The sequence below is a fragment of the Lynx canadensis genome, chromosome B4 (genome assembly GCF_007474595.2).
Source record: "Lynx canadensis isolate LIC74 chromosome B4, mLynCan4.pri.v2, whole genome shotgun sequence".
NCBI classification, from domain to species: Eukaryota; Metazoa; Chordata; class Mammalia; order Carnivora; family Felidae; genus Lynx; species Lynx canadensis.
Genome location: NC_044309.1, coordinates 111002731 through 111021425, shown reverse-complemented (window position 1 = coordinate 111021425; position 18695 = coordinate 111002731). Strand labels below are relative to the sequence as shown.

General features: G+C 38.6%; 1 protein-coding gene across 6 annotated transcripts in view; it reads left to right on the top strand.

The window, feature by feature from the left end:
* Positions 1-18695, top strand: part of POC1B (POC1 centriolar protein B) — a 97862-nt gene that overhangs the window by 70275 nt on the left and 8892 nt on the right. The window contains exon 11 of one of the 6 annotated variants that reach the window (XM_030323357.2): positions 5821-6833. The exons of the other annotated variants lie outside the window; for them this stretch is intronic. Within the exon in view, the coding sequence (XP_030179217.1) occupies positions 5821-5874 (54 nt within the window). The 3' untranslated portion in view covers positions 5875-6833. Of the gene's footprint in view, positions 1-5820; positions 6834-18695 lie in introns of those variants that run through there. 6 annotated transcript variants of the gene reach the window in all.

Genomic DNA, 18695 nt, shown 5'->3' with positions numbered 1-18695 from the left:
ATCTTTAAATCCCGTTTATAATAATATTATGGCTTTACCTCCTTGACGGGGCTTTGTTGTGAGGTCTCTTTTCCTGCTCCCCCCAGATCCACAACCTCATCCTATTAACTGATTTTCATTTTTATTTTGTTCATTGTTTTTTAAGAAAGGATACTCTTTGTGGCAGGAATTGTAAGTGCGTAAGTTTTCTTTGGTGGTGTTAATGCTATTGGTGTGTGCAGGTTTTATTTCCTTTGTAGAATAGATGATAACATCAGTTTCCATCAGATTTGGTTACATGTGGTTTTTATTAAGTGAATCCTGTTTTCCACTGACTTTTATTTATTTATGTATTTTATTATATTTTTCCCCCCACTGACTTTTATTTTTAAATGGAGCTAGGTTTTCTTGGTGAATATCCTTAGTTTGCTGGGCTAGAAATCTTGTGAGCAGTGCTTGAAAGTCTCCCCAAACTCAGAATATTTTATTTGTTTGTTTCTATTGATTTGAGGCACTTTTTCAGCTGTACACTTATTTGCAGAATCCCAGCCGTCTCCTCCGAACTTTCTTTGTCTCTTGCTGTTATTATTTCTTAGATCACAGAGTTCCAAAGGATCCAGTCCTTCCACGTTCTCTGCTCCTCAGACCCCCCTCGTATCTCCTCTTTGGGAGCCATTATGTAACATAATTGTGTTACAGTGTCTTACCTTGTCCCCATAGGTGGGGACGTCTTGTGGTTCACTTGGACCACTTCTGTTTGAAGCTTCAGGTTCAGTAAAGTGGATCTGTGCCCTACTTTGTCCATTCTGTAAAATTATATTATGTAAAATGAATTCATTTTAAGTGACGTCTAGTATCAGGCAAATTACCATGCTGAGAAATGTTATTCCAAATTCTGAAATATGAACTTTGGGATAATAATTAATAACTTAATGAAATTTGGGGATGATAAATAATTACAATAATTTCTTATCTGAAACAGAATTGGAAATGCATTATTAATATAAAGTGAAGACAATTGTGTGCTTGGGAAAATCAATGGAAAATTTGAAAAATTTGACTAAGAAATGTACTCTCCCAGATTTGTACTTTTAGAAAATTCTGTGTACTTTCTGTATAATTCAGTACACAGTAAAATTACTGAAAAAAATCAAGATGTTAGTGCTATTTAAAAAGTTATGTTGTTCTTTTTTTAAGAAATCATTTATATGTGTGAGTATTCTGTGAATTATAAATGCATAAAACTATGGCTATTTACCGGGGCACCTGGGTGGCTCAGTCGGTTGAGCATCTGACTCTTGGTTTCAGCTCAGGTCATCATCTTCTAGCTTCATGGGTTCGAGCCCTGCATTGGGCTCTGCACTGGCAGTACAGAGCCTTCTTGGGATTCTCTCCCTCTCTCTCTCTCTCTCTCTCTCTCTCTCTCTGTCCCTCCCCCACTCACAATGGCTCTGTCTCAAAATAAACAAACAAAAATAAATAAATAAATAAAATCCACTTAAAGAAAAAAAAAGCTATGGCTATTTACATTTTGGGCATGAATATATCAGAGGGTCACAGCCTTTACTCCCACCTCTGGGAAAAACAGTCACTTTCTGGTATACAATTAAGTGACATGAACAATCTCAATGCAAATAAGAGTATCGTTAAAGAAATACATCGCCATTTTTCAAATTGAGTATACTAATAGGTTTACCAAACAGAATTGAGAAAAAAAAATTAATTTCAAATAAATGATAAAATAAATTATCTCTTCTCTGAAGTATACTTAAAACTCTGTATTTAGAGAGCAACAATTTTCTCTGAGATGTATTATTAACATTTTAATGAAGTGTTAACATCTTTTTATTTGTGCGACTGAGCTAGTACTATTTTAACTATTCGTTAGTCAACGGAAATGACATCCGTGGAGTTTGTATCTCAGACTATGTTTTGTTTATTTTTAGTTTTTGCTTTGGCACTTCCTCCAGGCAGTTCTCTCGGCAACTGTGACGTCGGTCCTGCCTGTCGTGTGTCTTACGCAGTTAAGCTCTTCCATTCTTTCATGCAGATATTCTAGCTCTTGTATCTAGTCATTAACTTATATAATATTTCCAGTAGCATTTTTAGTCAATTTTTTTCCCTAAACGCAAGAAGGATCGAGATTTTATGAGAATCTAGGCAATGAATTTTAAATGGAAAAAAAGATCAGAATGTACTAAAAGTTTTTGTCTTTTCCTCCTGCCTCTATCCCTGCTGGCGCCAAAATATTTCTCACACCAGTAGGGGAGATTTGGATCTGGCCATGATAAGTAGAATTTGCTTTTTTTTTAACTCTGTTTCTGGTATACCTGGCACAAGAGCATCTGGAGTACTGGTTGACTGTACATGGAAACTGTGGCCAAAACCACACTTGTTATGATGAATAAAAAGGCCAGTACATATGGAACCATTTACTCTTTGGCCATAGGTCAGCAGGCCCCAGTTGAGTGACCCTTGGGAAGGAATAGAAGATCGCTCAGAGAACTAAGCACAGATGAGCTGGATTTCTGCAGGACTCGAGCTCAGGGTGGTGAGCCTTGTGTTAGTGTCATGAAGGGAAGTGATTCGGCCTATGAGGAGTGGGCTCAATAAGCATTGTTCATTCATTTCTCAAAAATGAATGTTCCAGGTCCTAGTGGAAGCAGGAGTCTGGGGAGAAGGATGCATGTAGGTTATAATGGTAAGCAACAGATATCATGGGGAATTACATGGTACGGTCAGAGTATGAATTGGAGGCATTTGACTACATCAAGTGTGGGGGGTAAGGTGGAATCACAGAACATTCCCCTGCAAAGACATTTGACTTGTCTTCCTATTCAAAATGTCGTCCACGCGTGGTTTGCTTGAGCATCACCAGGAACCTTCTTAGAAATGCAGATTCTCCAGTCCTATCCTAGACCTGCTGAGTTAGACTCTGCATTTTAATAAGATTTACATTGAAATATGGGAAACACTGATCTGAAGCTTTAGCTGAAGTTGAGATGAGAGGGTTAGAAGTACTGGAGGGTCCTAGACAGAGGGAACTGTGTGTGTAGAGACTGGCTCGCAGGGGAGCTGATATGCCTGAGGGACTGAAAAGAAGGCTGGAGCCAGGGACGGATGGGAGCATGTAGTATCCTGGCGGCCAAGAGAGGAGTGTTTCAAGGAAATGGTAATATCAACATAGCTGAAAGCCAAGAGAAGGACTAGAAAATGTTTGATGAGTTTAGCAGAGATTTGGAGGGCTTTTTCGATGGACTAATACAGGTGCAAACCAGTGTGAAGTGAGTTGAACAGTGACTACAAGGGGAAGGGTGAGCAAAAGAGACAGCTAGAATAGATTATTCTTTCCTTTTTATTCAATACATTTGCTGAGCATTGTTATATACCAAGCAGTGAGAATGTACAGATGAAAGACTAAGTCCAAAAATAGTGATATATGCCTAAGTTGCTATGGGAGTGCATGAGCAGAGTGGCTAAATAAGGAATGTGTGTGTGTATGTGTGTGTGCGCACAAGCACACATATGTATGTGCAGACTAGAAAATTAGGATTGGGGACAGAAACTTTAATCAGAAATAACCTCCAAAACAGGGCTGATACTTGAGCAGATTCTTTAAGAATTTTTCTGATACAGGGAGCAAGGACAGAGCTCAGTTTCTACATAGACCAGAAGGCTTGAGAGGGGATGGTGAATTCAGAAAACTGTGGACATTACTGGTTGGCTGGATCGTGAATGACCTTGAATACCATTTGAAGCTTTTTGAATTCACCCTAAGAATCTTTGGAGGACCAGTGAAGGATTTTAAGCAGGAGAGTAATGAGCAAATCTGAATTTCAGAATACTCTGAAAATGTGTTAAGGGAGGGAGAAGAGGGAGGTGAGACTGGGGGCATAGAAAATTAGGGGGCAGTTGCAGTGGTAATCCAGATACAAAGTGAGGAGTTCTTGGTCTAGACCAGTAATATAGGGAATGAAGAAGAGGTGGCTGATCTTAAATTTGGAGCTGCTGGCTAAATAATGGCATGTTTACCAAGTTAGGAAATAGACATCGGTTGGGTATGGAGCATCCCATCCAGATATAGATTTGAGAATCTTTAATTGATTGATCAAGCCATAAGGTCGCACAGGGCGATCCCTAAACTTCACTCTGTAGTAAATACTTTAGTGATTATGATGAACAGATGACCAGCGTTAATCTTACCCCATTCCTCAAGAGGGATCATTAGCAGACTGAGATACTGGTTATCTGATACATACTGTGACTAAAATATGGAACAGATAAAACTGGTCATGTTTGGTGGCTGTAAGTATTGGACCTGCTTTAGTGGTGGCACAGCTTCCTCTTTAAGAACTTCCTGCCTCTTCGTGTGTGTGCGTGTGGGAGTGCACGTCCGCACACAGATTATCCTGGTTGCTAACCACTCTTTTACACAGAGAATCTGGTTTATGTTCTCTTTGACTCATGGCACCTGTGAAAAGTATGTTTGAATTTTATGATGGTATTTGTTTTTTCCAGGAGGATATTAAGTCGTTTATTAATTGTGCCTGATAATGGATGATACATAAATTTCAGTCCCATCTATACTTTTATCTGATACCATAATTCAATTTGGATATATTGCATAGGATGTGCCAACAATCATATTAATCACCAAATAAACTCTGTGACTTTCCTTGGGTGACCCTTTCACCATGAACTCCAGGTCACAACACATCAACTGTCAGTTCAACTACGCCAAAGTTTTTGGAGACTGTGGCTTCCATGTCCAGGCACATCGCAAATAAATCTCAAATGGAACCTGGTGTCACTCTGAAGGAATTCTAACTTTACATTATTGAGGTAGTTTACCAAGGTGGCTTCCGAGTAAGCTAACTTTACACACCCCTTTTTAAAAAAGACACATTGACTCAGCACCATGATCAGACTATTGCATTTAGCAATTTGCAGCATGGGTGCAACAAAACAAAACAACACAAAACAACAAAAACACCCTACATTAAAACCCTTTCTTGGAATGCCTTATATTGTCCACATGACAGAAAGTAAAACAACCTGTATATAATTAATCACAAATAGTCTTTGACTTTTCTGCCCATACACATAAGTATTGTCTAAAACATTTCTCTGTAGCTGCTAGGCCCTGCTACCACTGTGCTTGGCTGAGTTCATAAATCTCTTGTAACCAGTAGCTTCCCTGTCACTTTTCTGGCTTTCCTCTCCTGCTAAGCTTGATTTCCTGGCAGTAATTAAAACCTTCTGCCACTGCCATAGCTACTGCTGCTGCTGGAACCACCATAGCCACCTTGGTTTCGTGGTTTGGCAAAGTATTGGCCTCCACCACCATCGTGGCCAGAGCTTCTGCCTCCAAAATGTCCTCCTTTTCTGGGTCCAGAATTTAAAGATTGTTGTAGTTACCCAAACCACCGCAGCTCCTGCCACCCCTAAAATGACTTTCCATCATTATCAAATGCAGTCTAGCCATCCCCTCTGCCGCCATAACCACTACCACTTTGATAGCCACCAAAGCCACCTGACCCATGGATATTTCCTCCATGACCAAAGTTTCATTCCCACCAAAACCACCTTCGCGACCACCACCAAAGTTTCCTGAACCACTTTGCCATCTTTGGCTGGATGAAGCAGTAGCCATCTTTTGCTTAGATAGGGCTCTCCTTAGTTGTGGCCATTCACAGTGTGGTGTTTTTGAATGACAGTCTTGTCTACGGAGTCATGGTCATGAAAGGCTACAAAAGCAAAGTCCCTCTTGTTGCCACTGTCTCTGTCAGTCATGATGTCAGTCATTTCAACTTTTTCATACTGTTCAAAATAATCTCTTAGGTGATATTCTTCAATGTCTTCTCGAATGCCACCAACAATCTTTTTCACAATTAAGTGGACACCAAGTCTTTGAGAATCTTCTCTTGAGAGAGCGCTCTTTGGTTCTGCAATTCTTCCATCCACTTTGTGTGGCCTTGCATTTGTGGCTGCATCTACCACGGTGGCATATGTGACCAACCCAGAGCATCTGCAGTGCTTGGTGTTTGGATCTCTCATTACCCCCAGTCCGTGAGTGTTCCCCATTGCTCAGAATGGCTCCTCAGACTCTCATTGGTTGTTTCAAAGTTCACATCTCCAATAAAGAGCTTCCACAGCTGTTGGGACTCTTGGAGACTCTGACTTAGGCATGATGGGGCAGGAAGGGAGACCTTAATGCTTACTCAGCCGTGTCTAGGGGTAGAAAGTGAGTTTTGTCACAGTATTTGAAAGTTATTTCTTTCAATTACCATGGGGGGGGAGTTAGTTAAAAAGTATGGTAATTAGTTAAAAAGAAAAAAAAAAATCTTTGTCTATAAATGCAGTCATTATTTTTATTGTATTTGGCTTCTGGATTTCTTCCACCAGCAAAATAAGAAAGGAGGAAACACCCACATCTTTCGACACACAAAAATGTAACAAAGAAAAATATTGTATCTCTATCAAAGAGTACACTGTTATCATAGCGTCTTATTTTCAGTTATTTATAATGAAATATCTGTTACTGATGGTCTACTCATAAGCTATTCTTCCTGGAGGTTTTATGCCATAATTTTCAACTACATCCAGTTATATAATCTTCATCAAGGGGTTAAATATTTTAGATGAGATTCATACATTTAAATGTTTGATGTTAGATTGGCTTCCTGTATTAAAATCAGGAAACCATTTTTTATCCATTAAAATGAAGAGACCAAATTTTTAAATAGGTGTTGTATCTTTGCCTACTAAATTTCTTTTAAAAATATTGCCTACATTTTTCAGGCAACTGCCTGACAATGGAAAACTTGTTTGTTTGTTTGTTTTCTTTTTTAAAATTACATCTGCAAATGTCTTAATATTTTATTTTGATTTGTCAAACAGTGATTTTAATTTTACATGTGCATGCAGCATATACTTACTCATTTACCATCAGATAGCATTTATTTACTATGGTTCATTCATTTATTTATTGAAATGCAACCAGCCCTTATATGGCTTATTATTTCATTTGAGAAACCAGACATATAAAGAGGAATATAAAAGAGATCCTTGGAGTATAATGGATAGAGAAATATCTTTAATTCAACAAATTTTATTAATTTGTGTGACCCTTACACCTTATTCAGCAAAGTGTCACTGTGTAAAGAAAGGTAGCTATGGCTTCTGCCCTTCTAGAAGCTTGTAATTTAGATTGTATAAGATTTGGGACAGGACATAATAAGATAATACTGATGATGGTAGGTAAGTGAACACAAACTATATATTAAACTCTTCTATATTATTTATTTACTTATTTATTTATTTATTTATTTATTTATTTATTATTTAAATGTTTATTTCTGAGAGAGAGACAAGAGTGTGAGCACGTGAGGGGCAGAGAGAGAGAGAGGGAGGCAGAGAACCCAAAGCAGTCTCTGGGCTCTCAGCCTGACATGGGCCTCAAACCCACGAACTGCGGGATCGTGACCTGAGCCGAAGTCGGACGCTTAACTAGCTGAGCCACCCAGGTGCCCCTGTATTAAACTCTTTACTTACATTTTCACAACAACCTTATGATGTAGTTCAATATCGTCTTCTTCATTTTATAAGTGAGGAAACTAAGGCCTAGACAGGTCAAGTAATTTGTCCCATGTCATACAGTTAATACACAGAAGATACAGGGTTAACGGTCTGTGTGACTTGATGTCCCATTCACATGGCCACCATATTATAGCATAGAAAATTACATGATGTTACAAATAGCAGAAATGCAAGGAAAAATTGTTAATTGTCTTAAGAAGTAAAATTGAATTTTTATAGAGATTTAAATGAGGGGCAAATTTCATCTATTTGGGGAAGATAAGGAAAGACTTCACTATTTAGCAGATGCAAATTAAAGTCAACTAATACAATGTACACTGTGTATACTGAATTCTCATAGAAAGCTTTCACTCTCTGTTTTTTGAAAGGTTTAATGAATGATAAATAGACAGAAGAGTGGTTCTCATACCCAGCTGTGAATATATATAACTGTTATAATCACAGTTATTGTTAATTGTACTATAATATTCACATTATGCTACATGATGAATAGAACAATAAATAAATAAATACAATATTTGCTCTCTAAAAGATGTTCTGTAAAGCTTGCCAGTTTTCTGAATTGTAGCTTTGTTAAATGATTGGATAAATTCTTGTCTTAAAATTGCCTCTTCGTAGCATTAAAAAAACAAATACAGTAAGGGAGCTAAAGTCTTATTCAAGTGAGCAAAGCATGATTTACTTTGTGTGTACAATTGAAAAGAATTATCTCATGACTTTTAACACACAGCTCACTTCTTTTGAATCTGGCACTTGAAGAGTTTTGAGGAACAGAGAATAGAGCCTGTGAGAAGGAAACGGCATCATTTATCTCTGAGAATAAGCAAGCTCAGGAAATAATTTTTCAAAAACATTTTCCAAATAATGCCCCTGATTCTAGGATAGCTTTATGTTTCACAAAAATACTGAGGATGGTTATTTGAGGATATACTTTGACTTGTTGATCTGGTTGGCTTTCTGTGTACAGATCTTTCTCGACTTCGCAACACTGTTACATCCTGATAAACTGCATTTAATACACCTAACCTGCCAAACATCATAGCTCAGCCTTGCCTATCTTAATTGTGCTAACTCCACATTAGCCTGCGGTTGGGCAAAATCATCTAACACAAAGCCTATTTTATAATGAGTTGTTGAATATCTTATGTAAGTTATTGAATATTGTACTGAAAATGAAAAACAGAATGGTTGAAAGTGTATCAGGTGTTTACCGTTGACATTGTGTGACTGACTGGGAGCTGTGGCTCATTGCCCTTGCCCAGAATCACCAGTGAGCATCATACCCCATGTATGTTGATAGCCCAGGAAAAGATCAAAATTTAAAATCTGAATTGTGATTCCACTGAATGTGTATTGCTGGTACACCATCATAAATTTGAAAAATTGTAATTTGAAACATCATCGTAAATTGGGCACTGTCTGAATAACTATTATGATACTAACATGGTAGTGATATATTTGCTTTTGAGGCACATATGTTGAGATTGAAATGATACAGAGAATACAGAATAACATGAAATTAATAAAACATTACATGGCATTTTTGGAATGTCATGTTTGTAGATAGGGTGGTTCAATGTCATTACGACGTTAATTCTCCTGAATAAATCTACAAATTCAAGGCAATTCTAATAAACCTCCCAGTAAGATTTTTTTTTAAAGATTTATTTATTTTTGAGAGAAAGCGCAAACTGGGAAGGGGTGGTAGAGGGTACAGAAGATCCAAGGCAGGCAGGCTCTGTGCTGACAGCAGTGAGCACGATGTGGGGCTCGAACTCAAAAACCGTGAGATTAAGACTTGAGCCGAAGTCGGATGCTCAATCAACGGAGCCACCCAGGTGCACCACCCCCCCCCCGCTTTTTTTTTTTTTAACATTTATTTATTTTCCTCCCAGTAAGATTTTTAATGAAACCTAAAACGTTGGTTTTAAAGCTCATATGGAAGAGGAAGGGCCAAAAATAGCCAATTTTTGGAAGAGGACAGTTTTGAAGAAATTTGAGGATTGGAGATTCATTAAGCTCTAAATGTGGTATTGTTACAGGGAGACAGAGAGCCCACAATGGGGAGCACATAAACAGAGCCACACAATTACAGATGGTCGGTCGTGAAAGGCCCGGCTTTGCAGACACATGAAGATGGACTGGTCACTAAATAGACCGTTCAGTAGATGCTGCTGGGACAACTGGCTAATTGGGAAAAAATATATGATTATTTTCTTACTTTTAGCCACAAACAGAATCAATACCAGAGGGGTTAAAGGCCTAAATGCAAAAAACAACACTCAGAACATCTAAAAGAAAACAGGAGAATATACTTATACATTCCTAGTGGGCAAGGATTCCTTAAACACAATACAAAATGCAAAAATTACAAAGGAAGATTTAGCAAATCTGACTACATTTAAAACAAAAACTTGTATGAATAAAGACAATCCCATAAAATAGAAGTGAAGACAAACCACAGAGTAGGAGACATATTATACATATAAACAACAAAGTACTGGTATCCAGAATGTATAAAGAACTCTTAAATTAGGAAGAAGAGAGGTAGACCAATTAAAAAGTGGACAGAGGGTTTAAACAAACAATTTACAGAAGAATGATAATATACATATAAAATATACTCAGGTTACCAGTAATCATGGAAATGCACAGTGAAATGAAAACCATGGAATTCCATTTCCTGGCCATAATTTTGTTAAAATTTAAAATGTCTAACAATTAAATACTTATTTTGTAAAAAAGGGGAGATTGTCTTCTCATATGAGAATAAGTCTGGGTAATATTTCGGAAAATATGTGGTAAAACTATGACTTTTCCAGTCTAGAGAAACGGTTGCACCTGTATACAGGAGACATTTATAAGACTGCTCGTTGTAACCCTTAATACGAGTAGAAAGAATGTATAAATTGTAGATTAGTCGATCAGCGGAATAGTATTTGACAGTGAAAGTGAACTAGACTTGGCTGCATCACCATAGACAAATCAAAAACTGTTGATTTACAAAAAGTTCTAAAAGGATATAATACAGTAGCATTGCATTTTTTAAATGTGTAGTTCTAATACATGCAAAAGCTGTACTATTATTTAGGGATGGCTACAGATGTGGTAAAAAGTAAAGGGACATGAATTGGGATGATAGATAACATATTCAAGATGGTGTTATCTTTTAAAAGGGAAAGGAAAGAAGATCAGAAAAGGGTCCGCTTTCTTTCTTAAGGTTGCTTTATTATTCTCTATACATTTTTACTGAAAATTTTAAAGCATAGTTGGCACTTTTTAAAAAGACAGTTATTAGTTGGATAAAAGAGAAGGATTACTGATTCATCCAAAAATGTTAGTAATGGGGCACCCGTTAAGCATCTGACTCTTGATCTCAGCTCGGGACTTGATCTCAGGATTGTAAGTTCAAGCCCCACATTGGGCTCCATGCTGGGCATGGAGCCTACCTAAAAAAATGTTAGGATTGCAGTGAGGTTGCATTTCTTATTCACTCATGTTTTAATTTCTCTTGGTTGCTGTTGTGCACACAGAGAAGGGCAGTTTTCTAAAAGGTGAACAGATGGCTCTTTTGAGACATGTGGGTGAAACTAAACCAAATATGGCTTTCCACGTCAAACTTCCATTTTCTCCAAGATGTAATACTTGAATATAAAATATCTTTAAGAAACACATCATTGTATAATATAAGCTATTACCTGCCTCAAAATTTAGATACACGCACATGCACACACTTTTTTTAAACAAAGAGTGAAGTGTCATAGTTTGCGTTTGCCTAATCATGTAAGAGGTAAATCGTATAAGGCCGTTTTTGTACAGATTTTATATGTCCTCGTTGTATCCTGCAAGTTCGTGTATCCTTCAAAGTTAATAAGCTTCTCTAGAGATGAGAATGAAGATTAAAGACAAAGACAGACAGTTGATTTGTTGCCACAGCTGCCTTTTCCAAGGGGATTGAATTAAACATTCAGATGTTATAGTTGATAGCTGCATGGGGATGTGTTTTTCAAGTCTTCTGACAAAAACAAAATTTCCAATTTGGTTTGAAGAAGAAAAATCAAAACCCTCTGTAAAACCTTATCCCTGAAGCCTGAAGGCTCTTTCTTTGAAGAAAAGACATATGATTTCTCCCAAGGGACAAGCAGAAGTCTTTGTCAGCTCAGCCAATTTAGTTTGGGAGACACAAATTTCACATGACATTCTCTGATTTTATCCAAGAGATACTCTTAAGCCAGTAAGACTGGCACAGGTGGGTATGTTTTTACAAGGTTATACAATACGCTGTGCAGATGTACACAATAGAAGAGATGTGGTTACCTCCTTCAGGATTTCCTTCCTAGCAATTTTAGAAATTGCGAATGAATCTTGTGCTGTGGTCCTGTGACAATCCCACACGGGTGACTCTATAGCTCCTTTTTCTGTTTTCCTGATTGGTTTATCTACTCCTGTTAGCACAGGCTTCTGATCTGAAGGAGAGAGCTAAAGATAGAGCAGCACTCTGAGTCACTTCTGAAAGACAGCCATTTTCTCTCTGTCAGGAATCTCAGATGAACCCAGTGACTGTCTGAATCCTTTGTGCTGATGGTAAACTCAGTGTAAAGCCTCCTACTCTTTGGCCACCACTTCCTCCAGTCCTCCAATTTTGATAATTCATCAACTCTAAAAGGGTCTCCGATCCATTGAGCCTCCTGCTGTCACTGCCCACCTCCTGTGTCTGCGTCCCTCTCCTTTTCCTCAGATTCTGTAGTCCATTATTATGGCCATGCTCTTGTCCCTTCCTGCCTCTGTTGTACTCACCCAGAAATTTTCAACCTGGTTAAATCTATTTCTTTGCCTACTCTGCCCTAACACCCAAGCAACTGATTTTGACTAGACAGTCATGCTGACTGATTGCACCTTAAGTGTATTTACACAAAGTTCCAGGGCACTCAGCACTGCCTAGCCAACTCATTCACTGAGTAGCTATCACCTCACGGCCCTGTGACATCAGTGCTCTCCTTCTGCTACTAGATCTTTTCCATCATCTTTAAAAAGGAAAACTTCATCTGACCCCTCTTCCTTCTCCAGCTCCTGTCTCGTTGCTCTGTGAAGCTCCTGTACTTGGGACTCTTCCCAGACCTTGCTCTGTGTATCTCTTCATCTGGCTGTTCATTTATAAAAACTGGTAAATAGATACCACTTATCACTCTCCACAACTTCTCCACAGAAATCTAGAATCCTATACTTCCCGTGGCATTCATGACTATCCCCTTTGGAAGTGTCTCAAACTTGAGATGCTTAAAATTTATTTTCTACCTCTCCTACTAAAAAAAAAATACATCATCAATGAAGCTATATTGTAAGATAGCACGTTACCCAGCCTTCTCTTCATAGCCCTGGTGATTACCTGACATCACGCCACATATCTGTATATTTATTTTCTTGTTTCACCCACTTGATTATAACCCCATGTTGACGGGATCTCATTTATTCATTCCTTATAGTAGGCAGCATAACGATCCTTTAAAGATGTCCATGTTTCTATTCCCAGAATATGTGAATGTGTTTTCTTACATGGCAAAAGAGACTTTGCAAACGTGATGACGTTAAGGATCTTGAGTTGGGGAGATTATCCTGGATTATTCGGGTGGGCCCAATACAATCACTGGGTTGCCTGTAAGGGGAGGAAGGAGGCATGAAAATTAGAGAAGGAGATATGGTAATGGAAGCAGAGATTAATGTAATACAGTCAGGAGCCATGGAAAGCAGTAGTCTCTAGAAGCCGGAAAAGGCAAGGGACAGACTCTCTCAAGGGTCTCCACAAGGAACACAGCTCTCCTGGCACCTCTGCAAAACCTATCTTGGACTTCTGACCTCCAGAACTTTAAGATAATAAATCTGTGTTGTTTTAAGCAACTAAACTTGTAATTTGTCACAGCAGCAGTAGGACACTAATGCACTTATGTATCCCTGGCATTTAGAATTTCTCTGATGTGTAGGTGCTAAATAAAATAATGCTGTTTGAATGAGTGTTAGATCTTCATTATTTTAGATTGCATATAGAGATTATTGAAGTTTCACATTTGTATTCTAAATGTTATTGAAAGTAAATAATCCATTCTCTATTTGAAAAATAATAGTTACCTTTATTTTTGTCCAGCAAAAGATTTTTTTGTTATCGTAGTCTGTTTCAGGCAGGCATTTTATAACTGTGTGTGTGTATATGTGTGTGTGTGCGAGTGTGCAGTGATTTAAAAATTTCAGAATATCCTTCGGCTCAGGTCATGATCTTGCGGTTTGTGAGCTTGAGCCCTGCGTCAGACTCTGTGCTGACAGCTCGGAGCCTGGAGCCTGCTTCGGATTCTGTGTCTCCCTCTCTCTCTGCCCCTCCCCTGCTCGTGCTCTGTCTCTAAATAAATAAATAAATAAATATATATTAAAAATTTCAGAATATCCAGAATGGAAGGGACTTTGAAGGGCATTCAGTAGAATTTCCTGACCTGATGCTTGTATATTTTTCATAATATCCCTAACAAATGACCATCGCAAGTCTATTTTAGCATTTTCAATGATGGGAAACTCACATTAGCTCACATCAAGACCACTTTGGATAGACCTTTCTGACTTTTGTCTGTTTTATTCTGTAGTTACAGAATTAAACCAAGACTAAAATCACTAGTTATAAGCCAACACTGACTTATTTTAACCCATTTATTATATATCTGAAGGCCACGTCATTGGTTATCTTTACATGTGACATGCCTACTTTTGCATTCCTATTTGTCAGAAAGTCTTTATGCTAGGCCATTAGAAACCATCAAGTATGCTGGAGGGGGGTGGTGGGTAAAAATCAAGAAGTGATTTGCAGATTTGTAGTTAAGTGATAATTGCTTCCATTGCTCCCTTATTGTGCCTCTGAAGGGGCATTTCAGACTAATTTTTAGTAGAGAATGGCATTAGCTTAACTTTGGGTTTTTGCTTCTCTCCAAATACTGTCAAATTATCAATATTTATATTTTGTTCATGGTTCAACCGATATAGGACAGTGAATTCAGTGAATCGCAATCAAAGTTCCACAACAGCTGAGCCCTATCAGTGTCTCATGCACTGTACTAGACACCTGAGAAAAAAAGATAAAGTTATGGCCACTGAACTCAAGAGACTACCTCTCATAAACTAACTAGTTGGGAACATAGACATATGAACACAAATATAACAAGAAATGACAGTGCTCTACTGATGGCAGGAATGATGACTTATGAGAGTGAAGTTACACCCGTGATTAGTTCTGACTTGCTCACCCAGACGGAGTGAGTGAGAAGAGGAGGAGGAGGAGGAGGAGGAGGAGGAGGAGGAGGAGGGAGGGGAGGGGAGGGGAGGAGTGGAGAGGAGAGGAAGGGAATGAATATAATACATGATCTATGGAGCACCACAGTATCTTGAATGTTCCATTGTTCATTATATAAATAGTAATAGTTTAATGTGGGGCCCTTGATTACATTGTTGCATGGTTAATTTCCTGATAAAAATTTGCTTACAAATGCCACAATTTTCAATTTCTATTAATGTATTAAAAATTCATTCTCTAAGTGACGAGTGAAAAATTGTGCATTAATTTTTCCATGACATCTACACAACCTGCTAAGAGCCCTTTGACCCCAGAATATCAGAGCTTTTGTATATAGCTCTCCAGCCCATCAAAGCTGTTTGCATTAGTCAACTCTGTACCTCTTGTTTTATTTTGTATGTTCCGATGGGGAGTCAAGCCTTTTAACGTGTAGAAATAAGGGTTTCTCAGCCACTCAGATTTATTCATGCAGTTGGTGAGGCTGCATTTTCCATCTTTGAGATGGCAACCATGGGCCTATCCAAGGATAGGGGTGGTGATTGTCCTGCCATCCTTTTGGAGGAAGCGGTTCCTTGGAGAACTATAAGCTCCATGAAGGAAGGTGCCACATCTCCCTTGCTCTTTGCTGTGGCTTTAATGCCTACCATTGGAGGCCTTCGTTTGCTGACTCAGCCAGCGAAAGAGCTCTTCTTACCTCCCTGTACTTCACGTGTCAGCAATAAAAGAGATAAGGGAACATAGTGTGATTTCTTCCTTTTATGAAGTACCAAAGCATTTGCTCTTTTCTGCAGTCTTCTAGTCATTTGTCTGCCCGTGTTTCTTGTTCATTCTGCAGTGCAAGTGATGTGCCAGGCACTGCAAGGGTTCTGGGCCTTGCTCTGTCTTCATTCTCTCACCACAACAGAGAATTCTTGAGAGCAGAATTCTTACACACTTCTCTTGCACCATGCTTACATTTATTTTTTTTTTTTCAATTTAAAAAAAAATGTAGGTCCACATTAGTTAACATATAGTGTAATATTGTTTTCAGGAATAAAACTTAGTGATTCATCACTTAGTTACAACACCCAGTGCTCATCCCAACAAGTGCCCTCCTTCATGCCCATCACCCATTTAGCCCATCCCCCACCCAACACCCCTCCAGAAACCCTCAGTTTGTGGATATTTAAGAGTTTCTTATGGTTTGTCTCCCTCTCTCTTTTTATCTTATTTTTCCTTCCTTTACCCTATGTTCATCTGTTTTGTGTCTTAAATTCCACATATGGGTGAAATCATATGCTACTTATCTTTCTCTGACTTACTTTGCTTAGCATGATATATTCTGACTCCATCCGTGTTGTTGCAAATGGCAAGATTTCATTCATTTTGGTCAGCGACATAAAATTTAACGTTGGTAAATGCTTAGTATGATGTTGGTGCTTGGGAAGCATTTACCCAGGAAATGAATGCTTGCAGCTTTGAGGTAGGGGAGGGCCTGATGCACTGAGAGCAGTAGGGACCAAAGCCTCACTTGCTGGACTTTGGATGGCCCAGAATCTTAAACATATTTTTGCCTTTCTCATTTTTTTAATTTTTTTATTTTATGAATGAGTGTGTTAAAACTTCCCCAAGCTGTGCATCTCTCTCTCCCTGTACAAATAAGATGCAAAGTTGGGGTTGGTTCATGAGAAAGAATCTGCTAATTTCTAGGCTCTAGTACCTTTGAGAGACAGCTACGTCAGGTAGCTAATGTAGAATGAAGATCAAGTTCTTCCCCTCTCTCTGCCCATACCCTTTTCTGTGTTTTATTCATCTCCACATGTCATATCATAGTAATCTATTTGATGCTGGTCCCAACAAGAAAAGCATTGTTAAGACTGCATTGAGATCTTTTACTCCCTAGACGGTCTAGGGTCTTAAAATCTTTCCTTTGTCCACTTCCTGTTACCCGTTCTTCACTAACCACTCTGACTGCAAAGCCCCAGAATTCAATGACTGGTTTCTTAATTAGGTTGAGGCCTTTCCCCATGAATGGCTGGAACTGTTGCCATAGCATCACTAGTGATATTTGCATGTACTTATGTAGGTGTGATGTGACTCATGTGAAAAAGACTGCCTTGGTCATATGGAGTGTTTGGTTTCCATCTTTGAGAACAGTAATAAAATCTGCATACAAACGCGTAACATATTCAAAAGGATTCAAGTTCCTGCCCAGTTGAGGGGATGCAGTGGTAAAGGAGTGGGCATAGCACAGTCTAGTGAGGAAGACAGACAGTAAACTGGGAGCAAATATGTAGACACCAACTCTGATCAGTTATGGAGGAAAACATCAGGATGCCATGTTGGAGAATGGAAGGTCCAGTTTCAGGAAGGTGGTCAGGGAAGACCTTCTGAAGTGACAATTAAGCCGACATTTAGAGATCAAAAAGAATTCAGTTCTGCTGGAAGGGCAGAGAAGGCATTGCAGGCAGAGCAGAAGCAATGTTAAAAAAAAAAAAAAGCCTGTTCTTTGAGGAGGAATTATTTTGGGATGAGGATCATTGCATTGTACATGGCCATCCACACATTGTTCCCGATCGGTGAGATGACTGCCCAGGATCTGGAATGCAGGCCGTGATTGTGAGGCAGGGCTTCTCAGCAAATGCTTTTTATATTTCATACTCATCTTTATGGGGCTTTCATTTCCATCATTGCCACCAGCCACTAGCTGGGGACCCAGGTAAAGAAATTCTGTATGTTTCTTTCCCACTTCCCTTAGCTCAGAGCATGAATGAGTGGGTCATAGTTGCTTCTGGCTAATCAGTAACATTAAAAATCCTTTGTGTTAACTTGTTCTTCCATGGTCTGTGATTGCTAGGAATTTTGCTTCTGGACATTTTAATGACAATTTTAGCTTTACTTCCCCACGTGGAATGAATAATTCAAAGGGTTAGTAATGGGATTGTTTTGGGGTGTGGATTTTAATGAGTGCTTCATATCCTAAAATAATACCACTCAGGTATTTTAGGTTCACACTTTAACATTGTCAGGCACATCACAAAGGGGGAAAATAGGGGTACAGAGCAAAACTGCTCAGCGACCAGGATGGTTTTTGAAGATAAATATAACCTGCTAGACAATAAAACAAAAATATAAGTTTATAAATTTCAGAGGGTGAAAAGTAGAAAAGATGTATTACCAAATGACTGAAGGGCTCAAGCTTCAGGAGAGCCAAGTCTTGGGTCATGCTACCCACTGCTAGGTTCTCACTGCCTAGAATGGTGCCTAGCACAGAGCAGGGCCCCGGGACTATTCGTTGAGTGAACAAACAGAGAGACCCTGAGCCAGATACACTTAGCTAGGTAGGAGTACAAAGATGCATTTTATACATACTTTTAAAATACACTTGAATTGTGAATGGTGGATTTTGAGTTTTTTATTATTTTCAACAAATGGTGAATTTGTAAGATTGTGACAGAGGAAACTTGAAAGTTTTCATATTCCTAAAAAAATGGTTGGAAGGATCATGGAGATTTATGATTGGTTACGTCTCATACATCTTTCCTACGTGTATGTATGGCCTTGGGCAAGTTACTCAATCTCTCTGTATCTCTGTTTCCTCGTTGGTAAAATGGGAATATTAGTAGAACCTACTTGATGGGATTATTGTGAGAATTAAATCAGTTCATGTGTGTAAAGTACTTGAAACAGTACCAAGTATAAAACAAGCCCTGTTGTCACCATCATCATCATCATCATTAAGGTAACATGTTTGAGGTGACCTCTCTCAGGAACTCTCATGTGATAACCAGAAATGTAAAATTGATTAAAA